General features: G+C 41.8%; 1 protein-coding gene across 1 annotated transcript; it reads right to left on the bottom strand.

The window, feature by feature from the left end:
- Nucleotides 1–1,023: 1,023 nt before the first annotated feature.
- ube3c (ubiquitin protein ligase E3C) lies at nt 1,024–27,796 on the bottom strand. Its single transcript, XM_069696281.1, has 24 exons — nt 27,685–27,796; nt 26,919–27,030; nt 26,753–26,806; nt 26,512–26,586; nt 25,325–25,471; nt 25,076–25,191; nt 24,806–24,963; nt 23,874–24,027; nt 22,277–22,497; nt 21,988–22,139; nt 21,344–21,531; nt 18,114–18,200; nt 17,822–17,979; nt 17,257–17,483; nt 14,364–14,468; nt 13,642–13,729; nt 11,755–11,852; nt 10,959–11,091; nt 8,773–9,020; nt 5,916–6,128; nt 3,616–3,804; nt 3,462–3,528; nt 3,034–3,164; nt 1,024–1,397 (listed from the first exon to the last, which is right to left on the bottom strand). Exons 2-24 carry the CDS (start codon nt 26,982–26,984, stop codon nt 1,227–1,229), a joined length of 3,246 nt encoding a protein of 1,081 aa, XP_069552382.1. The 5' UTR covers nt 26,985–27,030; nt 27,685–27,796; the 3' UTR covers nt 1,024–1,226.
- Between the last annotated feature and the right edge of the window lie 158 nt (nt 27,797–27,954).

Genomic DNA, 27,954 nt, shown 5'->3' with positions numbered 1-27,954 from the left:
ACTCAGGAGGAGATTTTCCCAAAGCACTGTTTTATGTCTCGGTCATTACTGTAAATTACAAGCAACAAGAAAACTAGAAGACCTGGGGAAGGAAAATGCAAAAAGAAAAGTGGGTTTATTCATTTCCATACACTCTTTTTTTTTTACCACCCTGTTGGTAGACCGATCGTTTGTAAGCCTTTTCAATATGACACAGTCGTTGCTCCTGAAGAGCAAACTTTGAGGTGTTGACCAGAGAAGAGATTGTTCACCTTAGCGGGCGTGTGTGAAAGCATAAAACCTCCGTTCGTCACACAAAGGAAAGAAAAACAAACCTGTACAAATACTGAATAAATGAAAAATACAAGAGTAAACATATACATATTCACAAAGCCATAACTGTATCATCGTTTCCCCCGATTTAGTCCAGCAAATATAAGTCGTTCCTAGATGGCGTGTGCACACTTACAGCATGGTTATCAGACATGACAGTTATTACTAGTAATAATAATCATTTGAGAAATCACAAAAACTGGCGTTTCGATGACTTCTACATGAAAATACATGAGCTGTACACAAAAGCTCCTCCGCCTCCGCACACCACAAGGTGGCTTTAGAGTCCTACAGTCTTGTCCCCCTGTTGTCATATTGCCTTTTATTTTATTTTTTTATTTGTTTTATTTTTTTACATGATGCCTCGTAATCTTTGGTGAAAAATAACTCTCCATTCGTGTTAGATTACACACGAGAGCAGCTAAAACTCTTTTCCACTTGTTTTTTGTTGTTGTTGTTGTTGTTGTTGTTTCAGCGCGAAGTGCTTCCAGCAAAAATTCAACTGTATCGCGGTTCTTCTGAAGTGTTCTGACGAATGATTAAATGTTTAAATTACTTAAAAGCAACCAGAATTTTTTTTTAAAAAGGCATCCTACCGCACTATCCTTGCACCCCCATTCTTCACTCTGCGGGTGAGCATTTCCTCACCTCTTGGCTTGGCACACGCACCCCCTCCCGCCTCCCCCCCACATACACACACACCCACCCCTCCCACACACACACACACACACACACACACACACACACACACATGTACACAGAGAAACACACAATAAATCAGGCAGGTCAGTGCATCATTTGCTTTCCCTCCTCTGTTTTTTTTTTAAGTCTTTTACTCCGAAGCCATTTTTGCGGCGTCGAGTCGGTGGACGCAGAGACAGGAGAAGCCTTTGCTCGGCTCGGCTCGGCTCGGCTCAGCTCAGCTCGAACCCGGCGGAGGACTCGATGGCGTACAGCAGCTTGTTCCTCATCAGGTGTTGGTCGCAGAACTCGGGGAGCTTGAGTAGGTTCATGCAGGTGCTGGCCGTCGGCAGGCGTTCCAGGTCGGAGCCCCCGTTGTGAATGCAGAAGGCCGGGTAGAGCTCCTGTTTGCAAACGTGAGCTGTCAATTAGCGAACCGACACGCTGGCAGCACTCACAGAGAGAAACCTGAACATCTTTGAGGTGCGCCGAGACGGGTGAGAAACGAGGCGCGGATCAAACGTGTGTCGGTAACGATCACAATTTCCAAGCCAATCCAGATTAAGCAATAAATGTCAAATTCCACAAGGGGATAAATGTTAAAAGAGAGACATTAAGCGCTAAGCTAATACAGTGGATGCACACATTTAGGAAATCAGTTTAGTGCTTGAGAGGTACTGAGTGGGAAATCGGCCCCCAGCCTGACCCTTTGGATGAGACGCCGGAGGAATGGTCATTTCATGTTGTCTATCTGGCATTTTTTAAATCGGGCCTCCTGGTGATGAGGCCACCTCATCTGCAGACTGTGACACGGACCGTTTCCATCACGAGCCGGGCCGACGAACGAGCGACTCCCCTCTGATTCATCCTGCTATTTAAAGTTAGCCTGTACGGCTCGGCGGCCACACTCGCCCGATTAAATGGCTCTTCGGGGGCTTAGCCATAATGACCCCATTTTTCTGACAATTACCGTATTAAACTATCGTTGCTTATTGAGAAAGTGTCATTACCACGGCTATCATTTTGGAAAAAAAGAGAGTTTCCATCATCTTTTTTAAATGGCTTCTCCTGACAGAGCTATTTCTCCTCTAATGAATCCTGGGCCGTTTCACGACAGCTAATTAAAGCTTAGCTGGCTGAAGCTGAGGGCCGGGTCAGGGGCCGCTCCCCCACGAATTACAGCTCTGTCCGGCCCAGACAAGAGGCAAGGTGGGAGAGGCGGAGTATTCGCACACCGGCCAAAGTCAAATTTATTAAATAAAGCGGGAAGGGAACTCTCAAACCCTGAGAGGAGCTGCTGCAAAAGAATTTAAGTAGTGTTGTTTTCTCACTCTACTGCAGAACGGCAATAACGTTTTCTTAACTAATGACAGAAACCAGAAGTACTAAAACCAATCATATCATGATTACAGCTTCTGGTTAGACAAAGTATGACATGAAAACTCTTTAATGGCCCCGAGCAACGCTTTCTACTTTTTCTCCTATACTTAAGTGTCCAACAAATCAAGTCAGTGAGAAAGTGAAATGGCTTCCAATTAGGAAATCATTTCACAAATAGGAGGTCAGCGATAATGGTTCAGCAATGTTCAAACCGCGTTCAGAACCAGATGGATTTAGTTTCCTTGTAGGAAATTGCTGCTTTCTGCCGCGTCACACAAAAGGAAAAAGTTGAAAAGTTCAACCTGCTACCAAGTTCTGAATGGCAATATTTGTCTCCGGCCGAGCCCACCCACAGACAGAGCGTCAGACAGAGGAAGGTCATGAACTATAAAACAATGGTGGACGTGGAGATAAGAGTTCAGCGCACTGCTCTGGTCTTATCGCCACCTAATTTGAAAATGATAATTTGGAGGCTGTTATCAGTCTGGGTATTTTCATTAGGAGCCCATTAGAGGGAACACCACCGTCTGTTGAGCCTGGAAATCCTGCTGATAATGGCGGATACCGGTAGGACGCAAAGTCTGTATGAAGTAAGAATAGGGAGAGTGGAGAAGAAAAAGATGGAGCGCGGGGAAAGTTCATGCCGGGTAAACTTCTCACCTTGAAGCCCAGCAGTGGCGGTCTGGAGCAGCTGGTGACAAACTTCAGCAGCTTGCGCTTTTCCTCGTCTGTGAATCCTTCGACCACCTCCCAGAAGGCCTGGATGACAGGATGAGTGGCTGAGTACCCGCCTGCCGGAGAAAATGATATTAATTAACCTGCAATCATGCATACTGTACAATATCTGTGCTATAAGTGTTTAAACTGAAAATACTTTTAAGTCCTACCCAGCCATGCCGATGTGTATTAAATAGAGTAAGGTGCATGCAGCATATATTGTAATTGTCTAAAGGTACATTTCACCAATTTTACGAACAAAAAACAAGGTGTACAAAAATAAACGCATAATAATTCAAAATGAGATCAATACAAGAAAGCTAGACGATAGTAGATATTGCATGTGCAGTATCATCAACACCAGCACTTGCCTGAGTAGTTTGTGAAGTTTTTTAGGTCGTCAAGACAAATTGGCACATGAGCTCCAGATATCAGCACCTATTAAGATGTAAAAAGCATAATTTTAGATTCTGTGAAATATGAAAATGTTCAAAGTTTTAGATTTGCTTGCCTTGTGCAGATTACCTGGATCTCCTGTTGGTCGAACATGCGCAGCCACTCCAGGTTGACCACATTAGCCAGACCCTGTCTGAAGGCCAGGCAGTGAGGCCTGATCTGCTTGTTCAGCCGGTAGTCAGCCACCAAATGGATGTAGGCTATCCGGTTTGCTGTGGTCACGGGAATATCTTTACCTCCCAGCTTCAGTTCAACCACCTGGATCAAAAAGGTACACAGTATTTAAAAAGTTCTTCCACAGTTCAAGTTTTATATTAATATTTTTTCTGTTTAATGGTCCCAAATTGTATCAATTTAGATTTACATTTCTTTTTTTTTTATTATAAAGCAGCTCTTGGGGAAATTGTCAAAACACTCAGTCAGCAGCAAAATGTACATCGCATGTCTTCAGCAAATTTGGACTTCTGTGAGTTTGTGATGTCACAAACTCACGCTCATGTCAGCACAGCCCAAAATCACACAGAGTATTCATTCCTTTACAGAACTAGCAAGCTACAAGGCCAAATAAAACCTGTGGTTGGTCTGGGCATCGCTCAGAAAAGAGTCAGCCAATCAGAGGAGAGCGTCACTGATATCAATGCACCCTAAAGACACAGACAAAAAAAAAACAGCCTGTTCTTAGTAGAGCTGCAGAGAGAAGCTTAAGAGAGGAAGTGTAAAACTATATTGATTAAAAAAAAAAAAAAAGTCTTACAGATATCAAACCTGCAAATGAAAAACACCAGAAAAGTATAAATCTGGGACCTTTGAAATTGAATGTACCCCGCCTTCACTCAAAGTCAGCTGGGATAGGCTTCAGCCCCCTGTCACCCTGTTCGGGATAAAGCAGGCGTAGATAATGAATGGAGGGATGGATATTCTACATTCTGTTGTTCAATAATATTATTGTCAGTTAGCCATATTGCATACTTCATTATGCATATCACTGGAGGTGCCAGATGACCAACAAACAATGTAAGTGGCTCAAACGTGCCAGGTGGATTTAATTCAATCACAGAAAGGTAATTAAAATGTTTTCCAGCAGCACTCTGATTAAAGGTAAGGTTCCCTGCGAGCGTGTGGTCGGTGTTTCTAAATATAGAACATCCACTGAACATCTGGTCCAATACAATTTGGCCCAAGCTTCTCTTTTCATTAGCTTTAGAGCAGTTAGCACTTGATAAGATGTGCTCATCTTTGTTCATCGAGCAGGGAGTATGATGACATCATAGCGTCGACAGGATGAGAAAATAAGATGTTCATCTTCTCCCACTGCAGTTTTCACACATTTGGCACGTTATCTTGTGTTTTTACAATCATGACTTCTGAGAAATGAAAACTTTTCTCAAAAATCTCCATCATCACATACCAAACAGTAACACTGCTTTAACAATGAGTAACAGTTGTCACACGTCTCCAAAAAAAAACAAAAAAAACAAAAAAACTGCAGCAGACATGAATCAGCACCTCTCTGACGTAGTCTTAACAAAACCTGCTTGATAAGCTTCACAAAGGTATTCAATGCAGTGATATTGAATCAGATTGTGCAGTAATGTGAAGCGTTTCTCTTATTTTGTCCATCCCCCTATTGCTGCGTACCGCATGTGGCCTCACTGACAGGTAATGATTTTCCTTTTTCTCCCTCACAGTGGATTCTGATTATGTGCTAATGTAGGAGAATTACTGCTGTTATCTTGCTTGCTCTGTCTATCTCACGAGGGCAAATGCAGGGCAGACTGCTCCCGGGTGTGTGCCTAATCTTTCACAAATTGTTTTCCCTATCGTGTTTGCGATGCCCTATTTGCGACCAGGAGGGCTACATTGTAACTCGGCCATTTCAGCTGTTGTTTGAGAAGAGCTAATAAGACGCGTTAAGGCCCTGAGCAAACAGGGGCTCCGTGTGGAGTGCAGGTCTGGACCCGGGTGACTCAGAGGGGTGGTGATGGCTCGTCTCCGCAGCCTTGGGAGCGTTGGAGAAAGGTGGGTGGGGGTCGGGAGGTTGGGGGGGTCATGCTTAAAAGCATCGAGCTGCTTCTGTCAGGCGTGTTCTGAGATCATTTCTGGGGGAAAGGCAGGTGGGACGGTCAACAAAGCTGCTGTGTTCGCGGAGCTGCCACAGGGCTTAGGGCAACAGCAGCGACGTGCTTTATCTCTCTCAAGAGTTGAAAAGTGGTACATCATGAGGGAAATGAATTATTAACGCCACAAAGAGAAACCAAACAGGAGGAAGGAAAGAAGCCCGATCGCGAGGCGCTCGCCAGGATATGAACAGAGATGGAAAATAAGTACACGTGAATCACTTATCCCACCCCGTCCCCAAGCACAATCACCTGAGCTTCTCCCAGATCGTTGTTGACCACGGTGAAGTTGAGGCCCAGCTCCTCCACGTCACCCTCGTAGCTCTTGAGGAAGAGAAGGTTGCGATACATCTCCGGGTCCAGGGAGGCCAGGTGGTGGATGTCCACGTCTGCGCTGGTTCCCAGAAGTTTGGACAGGAAGAAACTGGCAAAAGGCAACTCCACCAGCATGTTCTCATACAGCGCCTGTGGAAAAATGTGTTTGTTTAGCAAAAGGAAAGCTGCAGGGTCATTTCTGTAAGTACTCGCGCTAAAACACCGATCAGTCGATCAACACGCACGGATTGTTTACTGCTTGGCCGTCACCGAATAAAACTTCATGACAAAGATAACTCAATGGACTCCATTGCTGCATTAAGCATAATGCTTCTCAGTATATATGCAACAATCTGATCACAACCTACATTACACAACGTTAAATCGGCCGACTACTAAAAGAATCAAGTGATAAGAGAGTAAATCGGAGAGCAAAACACAGAACACAATCTGTCTAAAACACACAGGCTTCTCTTTCACTGGACTCAAACTTTATAAATGCCAATTCTCACCTTGACCTTAAATGCCATTAAGAAGCACAGCCGGGCAGGTGACTCATAAAACCCAAAGCTAATGTACTGGAATAGTCCGAAAAAGAGCCCATCGGAGGCATTAAAATATACAGGTCTTTATAAATGATAGCGCTAAAAACCCTGACCGCATCAGCTAAATGGATTATAAATCTAGAGGATTTCCATAATGCATGCATCTTAAACACACACGTGCGCATAAATCACAGCTATTTTCTAAACACGGGTTAATTGCACAACTTCAAACATTGTCTATTTTTTATGCAAAATAATCCACTTAGTAGTTCTCCCGTGGCCGGTGCTCGTTACAGACCATATGCGCCGCATGGCCCCTTGAAACCTATCAATAACACTTGTGCCGGGAAGAGGCAGCAATAAGTATATGGAAAAAACCTGTAGCCTTATTTTTTCAATGCCACTTACTTTATTTATGAGTGTTTATTGCCAGAAATTGTGCCAAAATGACTTGGGCTGGAAAGAATTAATTATTATGGCCCAGGCCTTTTAATATAAGTGAGTGCAGTGGCAACGCAATTAAAGCAGATCGAGGCACCATCAGGTGGAATAAATGCCAACAACATTGCAGGTGCATTCTGTTAGCTGCCAAATAAATTCCTTAATTTACAACATTAAGAATCAATAAAATTATAATGCCTTTCAAATGCATCTCTATCAATCAGGGGAGCAAACCTAACACACCTCGAAAGGGAACTATCAGTAGAAGGAGATCAGGGAGAGGAGACTGTGCAGAAGTTTGGCGTTGAGGGAGGAAGGAGGAAGAGAGCCTCCTCACCCTCAGAGTTTACAAAGGGAAAAGGCCACTGCTGATGAGGCTGGAGGTTTTGTGCTAATGAGAGACGAATGAAGCACAAAGAGAATCCCTCACAGGTCGTAATTGCATAATGAGAGATGTGACTTTGCAGCAAAAGCTTCCCATCAAGATTAAATTAACTTTTTAATCTTTAGGCTGAAGCGACGGAGCCACAAAAGCAAAGTAACCTGTTTTCATGTTTCCCCATTTGTGGCTTAAATCTTTCAGCTTGTCAGCTGGGTGGACAAGTGAGGAAGAAGGATGATGACCGGCCTCTATTCTGATGTTCAATCCCATTTCAGTGAGTACCCTAGACAAGCCACTCCTGCCTGTAATACATCACCTCCACAACAATGGCACGCCTCGGACATTAATTAACAATATTAATCTCCTGTGTCCTTTGAGCCGCAATGTGCACTGTGCACACTGCAGCAGTGGTGATGCAATCCCAATCTATATAAACGGTTGCCTTTTATCCAGGCAATAACGGCACTAAACAAATATCAATACACCTCTCAAATGGCCACTCAAACGTCCATTTTTATGGTGAAAGAGGAACTTAAGGTAGGGTTAATTGAAAGTCAAATTCAAATTAATTTCCCCCGCCTAATTGCCTGAACCATTAGCTATGAAGAGCACAATATCGTAGACGTAGGAGAGAGAGCCTGTAGCTGCTGATGGATCATTTTCTCACTTGCGCAGAACTCAGAGAAAAAGAAGAAGAAGAAGAAGGACGGAACGAGGAGGAGGAGGAGGAGGAGGAGGAGGAGGAGGAGGAGGAGGAGTTACGGTGCTCTGATAAGTGGACCGGACCATCTAGGGCCGAGCAAAAGAAAAGAGACCTGGATGTTCCTGACTGTAAAACAGATCAAAATGCTATTACCACATGCTTTGAACGCTTATTTATGTCCTGTCTCTGCGGGGCCTGCTGATTTAGTGCCAGCCAAATGCAATCACTACACAAACAAGAGGTAGGAATCATCGGCTAATGGAAGCCCTAATTGAGAGGCGACCGCTTGTCATGAGGTAATTCTTCTCCAGGTTGAGATGATAGCAGCCCCTCCCCCTCCCCCCATGAGGAAGGCATCCTGATAAACAAGCACTACCACATGCATTAAGGATGATTTAGAAACATTAGGCTCAAACAAATAGTGCCATCAGACGAAGGAAAGGGCAGAAAAACAATGGCGTCAACAGATTACGCACAGGGCTAATTAACGTAAATAAAGATTATACGAGTGCCAGGTTTAAATTCTAACCCCTTAAAATCTTTTTCAGAAACTAATCTCTAAACACTTTCAGCCTCGAGAAGAAACATCAAAACATTGCTCTATTTTTACATTTAAAGTGAGGAGCCTTTTTATCAATAACTTTATCAATCTTCAGACACACCTCAGGTTTCTAAAAGGGCATCTAAGTTCATCGTTTTATCAGTTTTAGATTGGAGGCTCACCTTTCCGAGGATCCTGCCCGTGAAGTAATAATGTCTCGTGAAGGATTCTCCCACCAGCATCTCTGCAGCGGGATTCGGGTACAACAGGCCCTCGTTGGTTGTCTTGAAGAAGCCCTGGTTGGGGTTAAAGCCTGACTTGAGGAGTTCGTTTAGGAACTCTCTGAAGATGCCACCACCGTCGATGCCCGCCTCATCCAGGCCGTGAGCGTTCAGCAGATGGACTCGGATCCTTTTCTTCAGGTCCGGTTCTAATATACACAGGACATGAGGAAGAATACATGAAGGTGCAAGATATTTAAGACATTATCCAATCCTTTTCATGGTCACAATAAAATAAATTTATTTTAACTCCATAAATGTCACCAACAGCCTCTCAAAGATCTCAGCAATTTTCATTTTTTACTTCACATTTATTGCAGAGTAATTTCCAGCCAGGTAATGAATTGAGACTGACGGGATCTTCGGTCTCATGGTTGATGGTTATATTTCCAGTTTTTAATGGTCATAAATCTATTTTCTTCCCTGAAATGGATGCAATTGCACATAAACTGAGGTTATTATTACATTTTAAGAACAAAGCAGCAGCTTTTGACTCATTAAAACTACTTAGTTCAATGACTACAGAAATGTAAAGTATATTTGTGATAAGTCAAAACATGCTGCTTTTTTCTTCCAGCCCATATTGTGCCTTCATGGTTTCCCATGTTTTAAATCATATAAATAATGTATGCATTTTCTCTTGGGCTAAAAATGGCCAATTGGCACTTTTTTCATTTGAATTGACTTTACTGGCTTTTTTGAAAGTGCTTGAATCAGGGAACAAATGAAAACTGACCGTTTTTCATGAACATGCTCTGCCTGTTTATTAACTGGACTGAGCTGCAATGCTTATTGTTTTCAATACAGCATTTTTATATCCTTTTAACCTTATTTTTTTTTCATCTAAGCAGGACATCCACTTGATTTTACCAGCAAGACTTTTAAACAATTGTGCGTAAGACAACAACTAAATGTGTAAAACACAAATAAAACATGATAAAACAATAATTAAAGCAGCAACGTTACATAATCCTAAAACACAAAATGAGATGACAGGTTAGTGAGAGAAAAGAGAAGTATTGAGACAGAAGCCTGCAAAAACCAAGAGGAGAAGCCTGGTGAGCAGATTAACTTTGACATGGCATCTTTCACAAAAACGTCTTGAGTTTGGAAAAGTTACGATCATTCTCAAACTTTTCAGGCCATTTTGACCGACCAACATTGGTGGAAGTTTGCGTGCATCTGTTCTAACACAACTTCACCTTCTTAATCTTTGTGTAATATCTACATCAATCGGGATCTCCGTTTTCTTTTAGCCAACTCTGGCCACAATGTTATCAAGTTGACTAATCCAAATAAACAAGCAACTAATTATTAGTTATTAATAATTACTCCATGGTTTCTACTTCTCATTCTCCATGATATTAACTTTTTCTTGAATGATTTGTTCCAAAGTCTGTACTAAATGAGACACAAACATTAAGGTTACCATTCGATGGTCGGATTATTCCAGTAAACACAAGAAATGCCCAAAAATGTTAAATATAACTCCCACACCATGTAAGTGCGGTGTATTGTGTTGTTTTTCTCCAACAAACATGTTTTGCAAAAAAGCACTTTGTTGACCTGCAGAATATTCAAATCAAATTCTATAAGAGGTCATCTTTCAGAATAATTAATGTACAGTGATAAATCAAGGCAGCTATAAGTTATAGACACATAAATGATATAGATCATGTCTTCAGCCCAGGTCTGCTACTACTCTTTTTAATCAGATTGCCCCCACTGAAGTACCCTTTCAAATTCAAACACAAAAGAGGTGACTTAAAATAATTGATTCTGCTTTTATGTGATCCATTATAATAATCGGAACCACAATTATGCTTTACTGAAATTCAATACTCTGCATGGGGAGAGAGCTAACCTTCATCTTTAATGCTAACCAGAACCTTGAACCTCAATATTACGATTTTATAGAGCATAACCAAAGTTTCAGTAACAGTGTCTACATTTGGTACGGCATGATTCCTCTCCTCCTGTGCTTGTCGTCTTGATATAAACGCAGGAAATAACACAGCTGCTACGGCATCAACAAATAATGCACAAATAAAGCTGTTCCTTTATTGAAATTACAGTGTGGGCCGTACCGTTTTCTGGGGAGAGTTTATCGTAGGCGTCTTCATAGATGTAGTTGCGTCTGATGGTGACGTTGATACCATCAGGGAATGGCCCGTCCCCCTGCACATCCCGTTTGTCAGCATAGATTAATCTCTGGAAGATCTTGATGGCAGATGTAAACCCGGTGGCAGAGTCAGTGACAAATCCTCTTAGTTATAAAATGTTTAAATCTAACCGCAAAGTTTTTCTGTCTTTATGCTGATCTTAGTTTTTTGGTAGTTAAGGAGGGATAGAAAAAAGGGGAGTAAAATAGAAGAACCAACCAACAGAACAAACCTTTTTGAACAAAAACTTGAACAAACTATGAATTTCCAAGAGAAAAGCACCATTATGCAACGATAGTTAAGAGTCAAGAAAGGTGTCTGCACATGTTTCAGGCAGAAAACAAAATGACCAGCGTTGTGTGAGAGTATAAAATCCTGTTTCATTCTAATACGACTCATTATTTATACCCCATTGTCAACCCTAATCAATAAAAAAACAACTATAATAATTGTTTGCAATACATGACTGCATCTTTTCTATCAATGTTAAAACTTGAATTTCAGTCAAGAGATTACATTTCAAATGAAGACAAAGCATGTGCAAACCATATTATCCCCCAAACTCTTACTGTAACTCAAGTGTACTTTGGTATATCCACAAAACATAATGACAGTACACTTGTAACTGACTTTCATTATGAGGGGACCCTTGCAATACTCATTCTTAACACAACACACAAACCCTTATGCTGTAGTTGTATGTGTGTTACTGGTGCAGTACCTTCACTCGCTCCTCAAACGGAACCACAAAGGGGAGCTCTGTGAGGATGGCCAAGTGTCTCTCTTCGGACACAGACAGCTGTGGAGGCTCTAAACCAACTGCAGAAAGAGAAACAAGAAACAACAGTCAAGCATTTCCCTATCTCGGACAATCACACGTTTTCAACTCAGGTTCAGGAAGACTTTTATTAGAAGTCTAATTATACTGCGAGATTGATTGAAACTAGAACCCGACCAGCCAAAGGTGTCAAATTCTCCAGAAAAATGTAAAAGTTTAATATTCCGATTTTGTAATATAATTGTTGTTACATTATAATTGTCCTTTATCATGATTACATGATATTTTTCTGTCTTCTCCTTCACAGTGTCGAAGGTCAGGCTCAACTGCAGGCGAATACAGATGAATCTAGTAGCGATTCACAGCCTTGCCCTGTGAAGTTTTAGCTGCAGGAACACTTTCCTCTGTGTGCAACACTTATTTAACATTAGCATCCCTCACTGTTAAGCACTGTTTAGACTCAGTGCACTGTTTACAGGCCAACCATTAAAGACATTTCCATCCTAAAGCCTTTTAATTACACCCTTTTAATTAACCCAACAGCAAGCTGCCCCTCCACCTGCCAGGCTCTGTCCATTAAGCTGATGTTTGTTCTGTATTAAACTCAGGGTTTGGACTGTTAAGCCCACAAAAAAGTGCCACAATAGCTAAACCGCTCTTCACCCTCCTCAGTAGCATCCACTGCAGCTCAATTATTCTGCTCAATTAGTCAATCTGATCTGCATTTTCCCATCAGGTTTCCATCTTCGAGGAGAAATATGGCCTCAGAGTGGTCAATACGTTGCTCATTCATCAGCCGCCGGCCCGTCCATTTAAGGAAATGAGAAAAGGCCAGACAAACACATGGACCAGATGTGGCTGAGTTCATCAGGTACTTTCACACTAATTGAATTTATCCCATAGAGCCTCTGAGTGGCATTAGGCAGATCATACACACATTGTTATCAGCTTGTTTTCACACCATACTTCACAGAAACCTGGGATGGCTCAAAGTGAGCCTGATAAAGTCCTGCCTGCGTCACTCTATTTTCCTCTGAGCGCCTAACTGAGTCAGTGAAGAGAAAATGTGGTTAATATACCTCGGTGGAAACGGGGAAGATCAGTGACTTTTCTAAGCTTTTATGCCATCACTGCGAGGTGCAGTGAAGAAATCATTATGTTAAAATACATTTGTTTTAATTTAGTTTAATTTCGGAAGAATCTGCTGTCTATTAGCAATAACATTTTCTTCACCCAATGGCGCGTCTTCCCTCCATCTGCTATCGATATAAACTACAAAGATGACTCCTATCTTTTTGTTATAGCACATAATATAGCACAGCTCCACAGAGTATGAAAAGCAAACACAGAGAAGGTGACTTTGGACAGCAATTACTGTGATTTCTTGGGCTGTGTATCAAGCTGACACAAGCATTATATGATTCTGAATTTTCATCCATTGCCAAATGCCAATGGAGCAGCTCTGTGGTGTACATTATACACAGCCCTGTGGATAACAGGCCTGGAGTCCAGTTGTTCTACCTGATGACAAATACACAACAGGCTCATGTAAAACATACACAACTAGCCTCTACCTGTTCAAAGAGCATAATAAACGTGAAGGAGTTAAATGTTTTGCAGGCATATCAAGATAATATTAGAGTAGAAGTACAAAGGTCCCATTTTTACACTTAAAGAGTGAGTTCAAAGTGTGTTGATTTTTTTCACAGTTAACATAAAACATTTGATTGTCAACTTGGACTATTTTATCCTTTTACACCAAAGCATATTGTTCAGGTATTATTGTTTAAATAACAAAGTTCTTGTGAGGGAAAAAACAGGTGACGTTACCATCAAGTGTTGACTGAAGTGGCCCGATGCGGCCCATCCTTCGTGTTCTCCACACATGCCTCGCAGATGGCACGTACAGCTGGGTGACCTTCAGAGAAGAGACAGGTAATGAAGAACAGGAAGATAGTGCTTTAGGATCCCAAAGTTCTGAACAACCCTCGAGGAAAAACAAATACAAAGACTTCTCTAAAATAATAGAAGTCTTTTCAAAGCTTTTCCAAAGGTCAGCGGTACCTTAGCAGCATTGTGTTGCTGTGGTATTTATTGTTTTCGCCTTTTCTTGTCATTTATGGAGAATGATATTTATTGTTCTGGTTTGAGTTTCTACAAAGCAATTTTTGTTTGAAAAGGATGAAGTAAGACTTTTGGCACGTTTCTCCTGCTTACCCCCTTTGAAACTATGTTCTCTGCAGGAAGACAAAACTGAGAAGCATAAAAGACTTTCTACTTCTTACTAATACGAGTTCATCTCCAATGTGTTTATGGCTGAAATACACTGCAGATAGCCTTCAACTGGACAAGGGTGTTCTCTTATTTTTAAGGGGAAATGAACAGACTTAAACCGCTGCGATCAAAATATACTTTGTGAATACGGCTTTAAATTATCAAGTGTTTTATTCATGGTCATTTAATTTGACAATGAGGTGAAAATTTGACAAAATATCACAAGCAACAATTATTGGTAAGGCAACAACTAAAGAGCTGTGATGATGGTTGAATACCTTATCAGCTCGGATGTTGACCTCCTCAGAGAGCCAGTGACCTGCCGGACAGAAGGGTCGTCTGATGTCGCGAGCTTTCACCATCTTCACCAAGTTAGTGATGACCTAGATTGTAGATCAAACACATAGACAGACATACACATCACATTAACATTTTTAACAACTGTGACCCCACAAAATTCACAAAAAGTACATTATAAGTACTTCATGGTTCTGAACCAAAGTGATAAAGACAGGGTTTTTTTGTTGTTGTTTTTTTTTCCATGTATAGGCTGTTCAACAGGATGCAGTGCCTTCTCCTCGAAGAAAAAAAGCAATTTGAGAATTTAGCCATTAGTGCGCCATTTATGGGGGTATAAAAGAAAAACGACCTGCGTCATGCCTCAATGTCCAGCCCTGTTAATTACTGGCAAGGTCTGCTGACATCAGCCTTCGGACAGAGGATGCAAAAGGCAGAGCAGCATTGGTTCACAGTGCTGCAAGTAGCAGTGTGTCTCGCGCCTGGCCTGCAGAAGGCTCATGGTTAATGAGATTTTACCCCCACGTAATGCTGTCACTTTGCAACCTGCACAGAAACATTCCAGCTCTGAAATGGCCTCTTGACTATAAAGATGTGAGCTTTCTTTTTCCTGAACCTTTATCAAATTGCGTAATGCTTTAAAAGGGTAACAAAAATTCAGATTTGAGATATAATCAGTTAAAATGACGCTTTACAAGATGGAGAAAGCTTTTACATTTATAAACAGTGTGTAGTTGGGACAACTGAAGATGAAAATCAAATGTTTTATTCAAGAAGTCAGTTAAAAGTGAAGGATTTGGACTAATAACCTTATAAAAACAGGTTTCCTTGGCAAACACTTCAGCATCCCGCTGTTGCTATGGCAAGTTACAGTCAGACACTGACTGAATATTCTTATGAAGATGTGATATGTCTGCCATAATAGTTACAACCACTCCATTTCCATTGCATACCTCAGCGAGATTGTTTCAAATCGAAATGTTCTTTTCTGAAGCACGTCATTTTCATAGAGCGACAATCAATCTTGGCCAATCACCGGAAGGCAACCAGAGTCCGCAATAATGGCAAGTGCAAAATGCTGTAAAAGGTGCGTGGCGATGGGTTTGGAGCAGATCTACCCCCTGACTCTGGGAATGAATAAGCATTCCTTAATTAGCCCATCGGGTTAAGTGCAAACCTTAATGGGCCTTTCCCAAACTCCAGCGTGACATCGTTCTCCAAACATGGCCAAGAAGAAAGTTCCATTAGCAATATTAATACAAGCTTAGTTGATCATTTTCATTCAATTAACTTCTTTCAATTAAATAGATAGCTCGACAATGGAGGTGATAAAAGATGGGGGGGGACGGCTGATGACACGAACCAAACATTAGCGTGTTAGGGGTCAGCGGCGTTAAACCGACTGTAAATCCCACCGTTCAATTTGGAAAATGCATTTCCCCTGCTCCCCACTTCTTTAATGGGTCGTTTTAGCTGACAAGAGGCCTTTGAGCAGATCTTTTATGAAAATTCCAGACGTGCTCTTTGCGTATTTGCCACCTTTCGCAGAACAACCAGTGTTCACTTTTAAATCCTTCTGTCCAACGGCCAAGAACAAAGTCGCTTAAGTACCGTTTCATCGATAGAGAGAGGAGCAGACGAAAGAAGAGAAATGAAAGGAAGACGTGAAATGAGAGGAGAATGTAGTTGATGCCGTTTTCTGCCTCATTTCCTCTGGGTAAACAACCACTGGATGACCTCCATGGCACTCCATCTTCTCTTTGCCTGTTCATGCATAAATGCTTGACTTGCGCTTACACAGACAAGCATTAGACCAATCTGCCTCAATGCACAGAGACAATCAGGCCAAATGCTAATGTGTCACAAATCATGGTTTATGCCCACAGGTATCAAGGGAAAAGAGTAAAACATATTCACTGTGAGAAGGAAAAAAACATGGTAAATCTGGATCTGCAGCATAAACACTCATTTGGTAATCAGTTCTTAATTGTTTGTCAAATATGTTTTTGTTTTTTTTGTATTTCTATATTTTTCTTATCCATGCTGCAAAATCCAGAGACCATTTTCTTCATGGAATCTTGTTCTAAATCTGTGCTTGATGTCAACTGCTCCCATTTTCTGATTTCTTTTTCGATTACGTTCCTCCTTCTCATTATTAAGTACTTCTTCCTGTTGAAACACTTTTTAAATGTCTCCAACCACTTAAATTCTTGATACAGTGGTCTTTGATTGTTTCTCTAAGAATGAGGTCAATGAAACAGGAGCAATCTGTGTTTGTTTTTGCCATCTCACGATTCAAATCTTCCAGCTCCAGTTTTTCCATACTCCTACTTCAAACACTGTGTATGCCGGTGTGTGTTTGAGTTGAGTGTTGTGAATGTGAGCACTAGTAGCTTTCTGACCACTCCCACGCTTATTTCCGATGCTGTAATGAAAGTCATTATGAAAGTGAGACACTGCAGAAGAACAGAAGAAAGGACCAAGTTTATACTTTCGATTAACAGTTAATTTTTTCCATTTTCTGATAATGAATCAAAACTGTTTGTGCAGCCTTTTCTTTTTAACACTGACGTATGAACCGAACTACCCATCAAGGGAGCTTTTATTACTTGTAAAGTCTGTGCTTAAAAGCAACAAAATTGTAACAATTTTCCAAAAGACTTCTTGGAGAAATGTGCTTATTATCAGCTGAAAAATTGCACTTGCCAATTTGAATTATAAATTGCCCATATTTTCACGTAAAGAACTACCTTTTTATAAGATGGACCAAAGAGGAAAAAATGTAATTGCACACAAGGTGTTTTCACAAAACAGAAAAATATTAAAGAAAAATGATCCACAGCCAACTGTAGGCAACAAGACGTATAGTCTTACCTTGAAGAGCTGTACCCAGCGTTTCTGCTCGGCCTGGATGCGCTGCTGGACCTCAGTGTTTGTCTTGACACCGACGCTGCGGAAGGCCGCCATGTACTCCTCTCTGTGCTCTGTTTTGGTCTCGGGGTAGGCCAGCTTAATGATTCCCAGACATGCATCTCTCAGACAGCGAGACAAAGTCACCAGCTCTAACAGCGTGAAGGGCATCATGGAGGACTGTGTCTGACCTGTTGAGAGGGAGGATGGACTCACTGTCACAAATATTGATCTTTACATTTACATAGCAACAAGATGGTGTGCGACTGCTGAAAACAATGGAAGATGACGATTTATTATTTTGTTGCGAGCACCGAATAAGTGACATGCGAGATGGCAGTTGGAGGTGCGTCCTAGCCAAACTTACATAATGTCCAGCAAACCCTGTAGAATGTATTTATTTGTCAAACAAGGTTTTAAAAGTAGATATTAAACCAAGACCATAATACGGATCGCAAAGGAACTAAACCAAAGATAATTAAATAATAATAATTAAAAAAAAATTTGCAGCATCCAGTAGTTTTCCTACCTTCCAATTCATGGCCAAAAAACTCGCTGTCATGCACAGAGATAAGAGAGTGGCTGAAGAGAGAGCTGAAGAGATAGAAGAGGGGAATGATGCGGTTGGAGTCCTCGAACGACATGGGAGACCCTCGTGAGATCAGCTGTAACAGCGGCACCATAGATCTGAGAGGGCAGACACAGAAGGTGTAAGGCACAAACTGTATGTACCCGAGCAGAAATAACCACAAGTGTGTATTTGTAATACGGACACAAAGTTACAAATGCATATGTTAATGATCGGCGGTAAAGTAGCTCACCCAGTGATCATTTTGGTCGTCATGGAAGTTATCAGGTACCAGAGATGCCTCAGGAAACGTGCGTTGAAAGCTAAACTGTACAGAAGTCTGCAGAGAACGAAGAATCAAGAGAGACACATAAAGTTGGAACGTTTATTTTGATTAAGCTTACGGCTCTCATCGACAAGAGTCGAGACGGCATAAGTGAGGTATTTCAATCAAATGACACAATCAGTGTGAAGAATAATAAAATCACTCTCCGCCGATCTGTCTGCTATGTCGAGATTGTTAACTTCGCCCTGTTAACCAGAGGACACCAAGCAAAAGGAGGGAGAAAAAGAAATGACACTATTAACCAACATTTCCCTCTGAGAATTTTCTTGGCCTTTCGCTCCTTTTATACATTGTGAGGGCCAAAAGGAGATTAAATGAGCCATTAAGCTTTATTTAGGCGAGGCACCTTCCATTAGTAAACTAGTTGCTGGCGAGGGTGCCCAGCTTGGGTCATAAACAGCCCTCTGGCTTCCTGCTGGAACCCCATTTAACTTAATGGCCAGGGGAGCAAGACAATGGAGGACGTAGGAGGAGGGGAAGCCTGGTCCTTGCTGTGACCCCGCAGCACCAGCATGCTTCCACACTCACAGAGAATTACATGATAACACTGAGGAGGGCCCACATACCTTGCTATAGTCGCTCTGCACTCAACGGGCTGTGGCACTAAGGTGTGAAGGTGCTCTTTGTTCAAGTGTGTGTGTGTGTGTACTCCTAAATTGCATGGCTTTTCACACAGAGGGTAAGTACAGGTGACAATAATGTGGTAAGTAAGCTAAAAAAGCTAAATGAAGTGCCCCTGCATATAATAGGCCCTTGCCTAAGAGTGACAGTACTGACACCTATAAGGATGCCTGCCTTTAATAGGGAAGCATCATGTTTTCACAAGAGAGGAGAGGAGTAAAGGTCAACAGAGAAAAAGAGCTAAGGGAGGAGAAAGAAGGTGGAGCGGGAAAAGGGAAATCCTGTATCTGCTGATAATTTCTCATCTCAATGTCAATGTTCAAATTCCCATTGCACCATCCAATCTACCCAACCCCATTCAGAAATCCCAAAATGGAAATGAACATTAGGAGCAGGCTGTCAGACAAACCTCAGTGCGGCTTGAAAAATGGTTTGTGCCGAGCACAGACCATCTGTCAGTGCAACAAGGCTCAGGAGAGCAGCGAGGAGTGCTGTGGGCTCATAACAAGTGATGCGGGTGTTTGATTGAAATGGGAAACAAAGCACTAAATGCCAGCTGACATGCTGATTTACAGCCTGAGAGAACCCAAACCCCCATTTCAATCATGGAATGAACCGCTAATAAACAAAGTCAAGGCATCAAAAGGGGTTGCATGCACATGTATGTGTATGTGCGTGTGTGCGTGTGTGTGCATGTGTGTGTGTCTGTGAAAAGCAGCCCGATGAATAATGCCTGGATCTTTTCATTTTGCAGTAATGAAAGATTCTCTGTTCAGCAGGAAAAAAAAAACAACAGTCGTGTCTCGGGTCACATTTCATAGCATGAAGTCCGAACGAGTTTCCACCTACATACAAATTTGTTTTGCAGACTTGTGTATTAACATGATCAACATCATTATGTTATGACAACACAAAAGTCACAGCAACCATTCAAAAGTAAATGAAGGTCACTTTCATCAGAGCGACCCTGTTTTGCAACAGAGTGCCACATTGGGTGAAGCCAAAAGATCAAAGTGAAATTACACCAAATATCCAACCCTGACAATTAAAGTGAAATTACACCAAATATCCAACCCTGACAATTAAAGTGAAATTACACCAAATATCCAACCCTGACAATTAAAGTGAAATTACACCAAATATCCAACCCTGACAATTAAAGTGAAATTACAGCGTACTCTCTAGAACAAGCCTATGATTAGCAAATCAATCAAAAATCAATCCTGGTCTCAGTTGTACTTCTTTTAAGTTATCGTTTGAGGAAAAATCAGCAGACAGAGCACCGTTTCACGAGACATTTTACATATTTATCAAAAAAGGCAGTGTGCTGGGCTGGCTGCACGACTGGCCGGCCTCTCTTTTTTTTTTTTTTTTGCTGTAAGAGCAGTAAATCAAGGCTGGGATGCAATTTGCTCCCCTTAGCCTCTTGTAAAGCTATCCCGTCCACTCCTGCAGTGATTAATCTTTCTCAGTGAGCTAATTATTTTGTACAGATATCCAATAATGATGGAAGACGAAGGACAGGATTTATGGTAAAAGCGGGGAGAAGGGGGAAGCAATAAAAAAAAGAGTAAAGAGGAATGTGGTGAAATAAGATGAAATTCTTCTAGATTCTGATCAACTATTTGTAAGCAATAGTGTAAAATCACAAGTTGACAACTGGGCTGCAGCTGCACATGCTCAGTTTTTTTTTATTAATGAAGGAACTATCTTATGTTTGTATGCATGGTAATAAGTAAGCTAGGGCTTCAAAACAATAACAAAACAGATATCTGGTCAAATACAGTTGCTAGTGGCATATGCATCTTTATATATACACAGTTCCACCTTCACATGCAAATCAACTGACAGCCACTGGCTCCACTGATAATTAACTAGAGCAGATTGACCATCCATGAAGCTCAGTCTGGATCACCTCCTCTCGGTAAATGCACCATCCAGGCCCCCATGCTACCTCTGACATCCTGGCCCTAATGTAATCAACCTGAAAAGGGGTAATTGCCCTCATCCAGAACTGACAGCTTCCCTGACATCCCTGTTTCCTCTGCCGGTTGTAAATGCCAGTGGGCGCGGACCACTGATAACTGCCTGCCTCCCTCACTTCACCGTTATTTACATTACTGCTTACAGCGCGGAAACACATAAAGACAGTTTTCCTCTCAATCAGGTAGGTGTGTAAACAAGCTCTTCGGATGCACGGCTGATCCTGACAGGGCGCGTAAAACGTTATGATATCAAATAAAAAATGAACAAAGGCTTTATATTTATTTTCATGTTATATTTAGATTCGAAGACACCTGCTTCACCACGAGGTTCACCCTGGTTACAGTTAGCAGGTTTTAAAGATTTAAAATTAGTTTGGATATTTGTTTGAACCGCTGCCAATTTGATGAATATGCCCCATGATATTTTATATTTAAACGATACAGCCATAATGTGACACAAAAACCAAAACTCTGTGTTGTTGTATTCTGTGTTCAAGGTTAAGTGGTCTAATTTGTTTTGCGTCTTTGTACCTGACTTTTGGCACCATGAGGCGATGCTGCACCATTAGTGTGTGACAGATGGATGCCATCATGGTGAAAACCTCCTCGCTGGCTGAATCCCTCCACACCAGGTTCAGCAGGGCGTTGGTCTGATGCTTGGTGTCCAGCTTGTGGACACACTCCTCTGTTATGAGCTGCACAGATATCCGGCTGTCATCCTGACAGAGAGGGAAACCGATGTTACACATGTGTAAGGGAGTAAAGATAATATTTTAGTTTATCACAGGGATGCAGATTATATTTATTCTCTATTTGCACCAATTAATTGTCACCCAGCAATTTGGTTTTGGGTTATTTGCAACTCACAATGAGTCTCACTCAATGTAGCAATCTGGCCATCCAGTGAAAACCTTTTTCTAAATATGTTTGGCCGCAGACAGGACACAGTAGAGGGCAGGAAATGTTGGGAGCGAGATGAGAGATGGCGTCCAAAACAGTAGCATTAAACAGGGATGATATTAATGATATGACAGATAAAAATAAAAAAAATACACTTATATGGGGCTGATCATGTATCAGTAACTGGCTCACTAATGCAAACATTGTTCTCACAGCGGAATAATCCCATGACCGATTTACGTGTGCATATGTGTCGACGTGTATGAGGATTGTACCTGCATGCCCAGCGGGTGGATGCCAGCATCATCATCATCCTCCGAGTCGCTGCTCACTTCTGGCCTGCTGCTGCTTTCTGACACCGGCAGCAGTGGCAGCAGCGTCTGCAGAGCCCGCAGGTACAGCAGGAGACCCTCCTCCGATAGCGAGCCTGCCAATATGCCAATATATATACACACACACACACACACACACATCTTTACTGTGCACGTCTTCCCCTCGATAAATCAGACGTATGAAACAGGAAATGTACGCGACAGACGTCTAACTGTGAACTGTGCCACCCACCTAAGCAGTTCTCCCCTGCCGAGAGGACAAAGTAAAAGAGCCATGGTGCCTGGCTCTTTGCTGCCGAGGACGAGTTGACCGTGGCCTGGAGGGAGCTGAGGAAGGCCTCGAATGGGAATGAGACACGGAAGTCGGACAGTGCCGGGATAAAGAAGTGAAAGATCTGCTCGGTAAACGGCGCAGAGATGAACTCCTCAGTAAAAGCCGCAAATACAAATTGCCTGTAAGACGACAGATAAATTAGACATTAATGCACCGCATTAAAAGGGTAACACGTTAAAAAAAATACAAATAAAAATCTAAACACTGTTTGTTCATACAGAAATGATTTAAGCTGGTGGGTTGTTTTAACATCACCCTGCTCTTTTTCCTGCGCGAGTTCTCCAATATTGTCTCTCTAAACAGCTTTGTGGAGACCAGTCACACACATCTGGTGGGCCAAGTCAGATAATTAGCTGCTAGAGTCGGTGTGTACACAAGTTTCTCTCACTCCCGTCTTGCTTTTCTTCAAAGAAGAAAAGAAGTCCTCTTGTTGTTTGTTATTAAGAATGTCTCAAACTGAGAGCAAACAGCCGACACTATTCTGCACTCGAGTCAGCGAGCGAGTCTGGGGGAGTTTTATGGCTCGTTGTAAATTGGTCTGAAGCAATTACTGCTTCACCAATGACTGCAAGGGACAAAAAAACTGCTGTAGTTTGTCTGATCAGTTTAATGGGCAATTTTAAAAGAATTCACTCCGGACAAAGACCTTCTGTTACTGTGATAATAGCGTTATCTTCTGTACTGTTTGCTGTATGTCCCAGGAGGTCTACAGACAAGTGAGACAAACTCTTCAGTAAATCCTTATCATACATAGTTAGACATTACAGTACAATATTAGCATTTTTTTTGGATCTTCTATTACATGTCACTTTTAATCTGCTGCTCAAGAGGGAGATTAGACGAACCCAAACAAAGGCCTGTTGCTCATGGACACTTTACCAGAGGTTGTGCCAACTGTTACAGCTACACTCGTTTCTGTTGCTATGCTATACCTGTTTATATCTAATACACATTTTCTCTGCATGCATCTTTTAATGGAATTAAAAACTATCTGTGTCAGTTAAATTTGTCTGTTGTGTTAAGTTCTTTGCTGCAGAAAAACTTGTTTTCATTTAGTTGTGTGTGGCACAAATTGTTTATCTCTGGAAATGACCTCCCACTACGGGAAAGTAGGCTGCGATGTTTATTTTTAGTGGAGAACTCTGTCAGGGTGACCCAGGAAAGAATACCTCAGGTATTGTCTTGGGTGTTTGACCATTCTCCACAAATTGACACAGACACAGACACACACACAGACACACAGACACACACACACACACACACACACACACACACACACACACACACACACACACACACACACACACACGAACCAACAAAGACAATCTTTCTGAGACCCTGAGAATTGCTGTTACACAATACAGAAATATGTATAGTGTAATATGTTGGCTGGCATGATCAATATTGGCAGGTACATTTTTGGACCACATTTTTAACCATTTTGTGTGAAGGTGTCTATCTCCAATGGTCATTTTGCCCTCCTGCTGTGCCGTACCTTGCGCCTGTTGTGCAGGAGGAGTAGGTAAAGTGCAGAGGTTTGAGGATGTGCTCCAACAGTGTGCTTGCCAGAGGGACAGAGGGAGCATCGCGGTACTCCAGACTGGAAGGGAGCCTGTGATTCACAAGAATATACAGCGACCTGTAGTATCCTGATGAGAGGACACAGAGAGATTCAAAAAGTCATTTAAAACACCTGTTGATTTTATGAAGCATCTACATCTCATGTAATCGCATGTTATACATCAACATAAAAAGCAGTAAATGTACCTGTTTTCAGTCATTTGTGTAGAACTGATGTACAAGTCAATTGTCCTCATTTGAACGTTTTTCAGTGTTGCATTTAATACATCTCATCCGTAAAAAAGCAGAAAGTTTCAAATATTCTGACATCATGACATGTAAAACATCAAGTAAAAACAGAACCCCCTGAGCTTCATATTTTTAGCTGCTAAAGTAGGGCTTGACACTTTTCCTGCTTAATGAGGCTTTAATATATGAGTGCAGTTGAGGTAGTAATGCTGAAAACCAAAGATGTTTTGTGTTGATAAGAATAAATAATCTTGAAATGCGTCATACTTCTTGTAAAATGTAAATGGCATGCCACGTACATGACCCGTGCACAATACTATACATACTCGGATGCCAGTCTTAACAGGAAGTTTCCACGTACAGATAACAGTACTCAAACACTTCAAATGGTTAATTTGTACATTTGCTGCAGTAAACTGAGCAATACAATCATGAATTGCAATCCTGATATTTTCCTCTCTCTAAAAGGTTACAGCAGATAGTAATAGCATTAACATTACAAAGACAGTAATGTTAATGATTATTTAAAAAATAACAACATATTTGTAATATTAATGCGTCTTATTCCAAAACATCAATAAATGTACAATTAGCCAGTGACATTCACTGTGAACTTACCTTTCTGTACCATATAGTGCAAAATCTGCTCGAGTAATGAAGCTACACAGTTAGCATCTGGAATAACAGGAAGATAGGTTCTCTCTGAAGAAAATATTTCTAGCATGCGCATGGGAACTGCGACATTTAAGCTGTCGTCCGTGCAATTTTGCAGGAGTCTGCGAGACAAGAGACAGAAGCAAGTGAGACAATGGCAAGTTCAGTTTCTTCAAATATCCAACAAGCTTTCTGTGTGTTTATGCATCTACCTGCTATTTATAAGTACTGTACCTGCAGCAGAAGCCTAAGAGCCTCTTGATCTGAAACATACATGTTTGCTTCTGTGGGCCCACCAACAGCTTCACAAACTGACTGTTGTGTTTCACCAGGTTCTGGCACAACCATATCTTTATCAACACAGAAAAAAAAAGACAGTTTTGGGATGTACACTAGGCGTCAGCACATCGGCTGCTGGTAATAATAGAATCTGTGAAACCATCAAAACACTTAAAAAGCATCAAAGACATTTTGCATTCTCACCAATCTATGTGCATCCACACTCTGTCTGTAGAAAAATATGAGTTGTCTTGATAAGAGGCAGAGGCCAGCACCATCCAAGACTCGTGGAGCTCCCCCTGCCTGTATCTGGCCGACACACTCGTCAAACCTAGCCCTCTGGATGGCATACTGGAGGAAAAAGTTCAAAGGTCACAAACCACAAGTTCTTTCTTTGAGCAGTACGACAACCAAATGTACAGTAAAATTAAATGTGAATTAAAAAAAAAAAAAAATGGTTCATTTTCATCAACTTTCCTGGTTGGCCTTTTCAATACCACAACTGGTACAAAATAGTACAACGTCTTAAGCGATGTTGCAACCACACAGCAGAATGTCCACCAAACAGGCAGAAAAAATGTATTGGCTCCATGTGCGATTATAAAACAGGAGAAAGTCAGTAACCTGGACTGCACCAGCGGTGAGCGAGTGATTGGTTGGCCAAATAAATGCGGCGTAAAGCTGCCGTTATACTCGACGTACTGATCATTGCGTGTGAACTGTGACATAACAGTTTATGTTTGTGCTCGAGCCACACTTGAGTCACTGCAGTCCTGAACAACATGTGCTGTTTATACAAATACGATATACACAGCTGAAGTAGCAACAGAAGAGATATTGTACCGAAGCGACGAAGCAATCGCAGAAGTTTTTCCAGTTTTCTGAAAACCATCCATAATTTTCCAAAAGTAAAAAAAAAAAAAATCAACCATGCAAGGAAGCAAATGTTTATCAACTGACTTACTAAGATGATAGTGAAGCACCCAATGCTAAAATCACAAACGTGCCTCGAGACAAATGCCCAATTCAGATATCTGAAGCAAAAATACTCTCATCACGATGACTAAGAACTGTAGACAAAGTCATTAAAGACAATATTTTCCATCAAACATGCAGCACCGTAAACCACCATCATGGGTGCAGACATACAATATTACAGGAGTTTTATAGGAGCACATCTCATTCGGGGTTAACTTAGGGTCACAATACTCCTTCTTCAGTAGCAGTCGTTGACACCGGGTTATTCCCCGTCTCCATTAGTACTCATCTCAAAAGTTGCTTTTTGACTCAACAACAGGCTAAAAAAAAATAAAAAATACAGGAGACACTTATGAGGCTGAGACATGTCGGCAATTTTGACGATAACGTTTCTGTCACGCTCGCAGACATACCTGTTGTTTCAAGTCCTGATAGCCACGTATGTAGGACTGAATGATAATGGCATTCTTCAGTCTTTTTCTTTCATCCTAAGTAACAAAGGAACAAATCTTAAAAACGGATCAAATTAGACATCACTACTAGGTTAATATTTTACCGTCAAACACTCTTAAACCAAATTGCATTTTGTTTTTTTTTGCGGGACATCATCAATTGTCCGTCCACATAAAAAGACAAGACAAGTGACAACATCACCTCTCTTTTTCGTCTCTCCTCTTGAGTGCGGTGCAACAGAGATGCTTTCTCCTCCTGAAAAGAGAGACGGAGGAAACTTAACACACGCTGTCACTGCTGCGTTTATTGATTCACGGTCTTCCATGTCACCTGGTATATAATAAATAAAATAAATCAGGACACTTACCTTTTTACTTGCCCCTCCAAGGGACACCTTGGGTCTTGTCTTGAAATCTCCCTCAAAGCTAAACATTGTTAGATTTTTCCCATTGACTGATTCAGATTCTTGCCACCAGTTTCTGAAAGACAAAATTAGACGTAAATAATAATCCCGAGTCCAAAATCCTGCAGCCAAGAGCACGAAACGATATGAAACTAAAACTAACTCGTGACTTGGCTCCAACTTACAACAGCAATTAACTTCGGCTAATACGGTCCCCAGTCTCCATTAATTACAGTGCGTTGCTGCGTTTTGTCGTTTTTAATTCACGTCGTGAACGTCGACACCGACCTGAGCAGGAGGTTTTCAACTTTAAAAAAAAAAAAAAGTCGGTACCAGTTTGGTTGCAACAATAGTTAGCTGGCCGGGTTAACTTAGCTAGCTAATGACTCAGCAGCCGGCAAAGTAGGGGGGGGGGGGAGGCTTTAAATGAGGCTGCGTGAGCTCTCCGGCTCCGAGCAGCAACCGAGACCCCCGCGACAGATAACGTTTATTCATGACATGTCGGAGCACGGACTCGTTTATGTGTAAGCAGCGCGATTTCTTGTTTTTTTTTTTTGGCGTTAGCGCTGCAAGCTACCTAGCAGCTAAAGCAGTCAGGCAGGCTAACTTTAACCGGGGGGTGAGGGGGCGGGGAGGTGGGGGGTGTCTTCTTCATCCGCGTGTCCCCCCCCCCCCCCCCTCCTCCCTCCCCTTTTTATATCTTAAAGCATCAACCTTATGAGTCGTTTACCTTTGACTTTTCAACTGAGGAGTGAAACGACACAGTAAAGCTGTTTTAGGTCAGTCCAAACGTCAGGGCTTCTTTTCCTTCCTCTCCAGAAGTCAACACAACACGGGGAGCAGTCAACGCGACTGCTTCCGGTTCCTGCGACAGCAGGCGGCTGATTGGACGAAATCCCCGTCAATCAGGACTTCGACCCCGCATTTCCACCAGATGCTTGGAGAAGGCTCTGTGACGAGTGTAAACCAGCGTGTGCTTGGATTACGTGTATTGTGGGGG

The sequence above is a fragment of the Brachyistius frenatus genome, unplaced genomic scaffold, assembly GCF_029030835.1.
Source record: "Brachyistius frenatus isolate BFR_SWC_R1_liver_20210118 unplaced genomic scaffold, ASM2903083v1 Contig_21, whole genome shotgun sequence".
NCBI lineage: Eukaryota > Metazoa > Chordata > Actinopteri > Embiotocidae > Brachyistius > Brachyistius frenatus.
The sequence above is the reverse complement of the archived record's forward strand: the minus strand, read 5'-3'. Positions and strand labels throughout refer to the sequence as shown.

What these genes read in the sequence shown, in the direction of transcription:
- ube3c (XM_069696281.1), bottom strand. Translation starts at nt 26,984, where the DNA reads ATGTTTAGCTTTGAGGGAGATTTCAAGACAAGACCCAAGGTGTCCCTT. An exon ending in GCACTATATGGTACAGAAAG is followed by an intron (nt 24,028 to 24,805) that starts GTAAGTTCACAG and finishes TCCTCTCATCAG; the next exon opens with GATACTACAGGTCGCTGTAT. An exon ending in CTCATGGTGCCAAAAGTCAG is followed by an intron (nt 18,201 to 21,343) that starts GTACAAAGACGC and finishes CGTTCTCTGCAG; the next exon opens with ACTTCTGTACAGTTTAGCTT.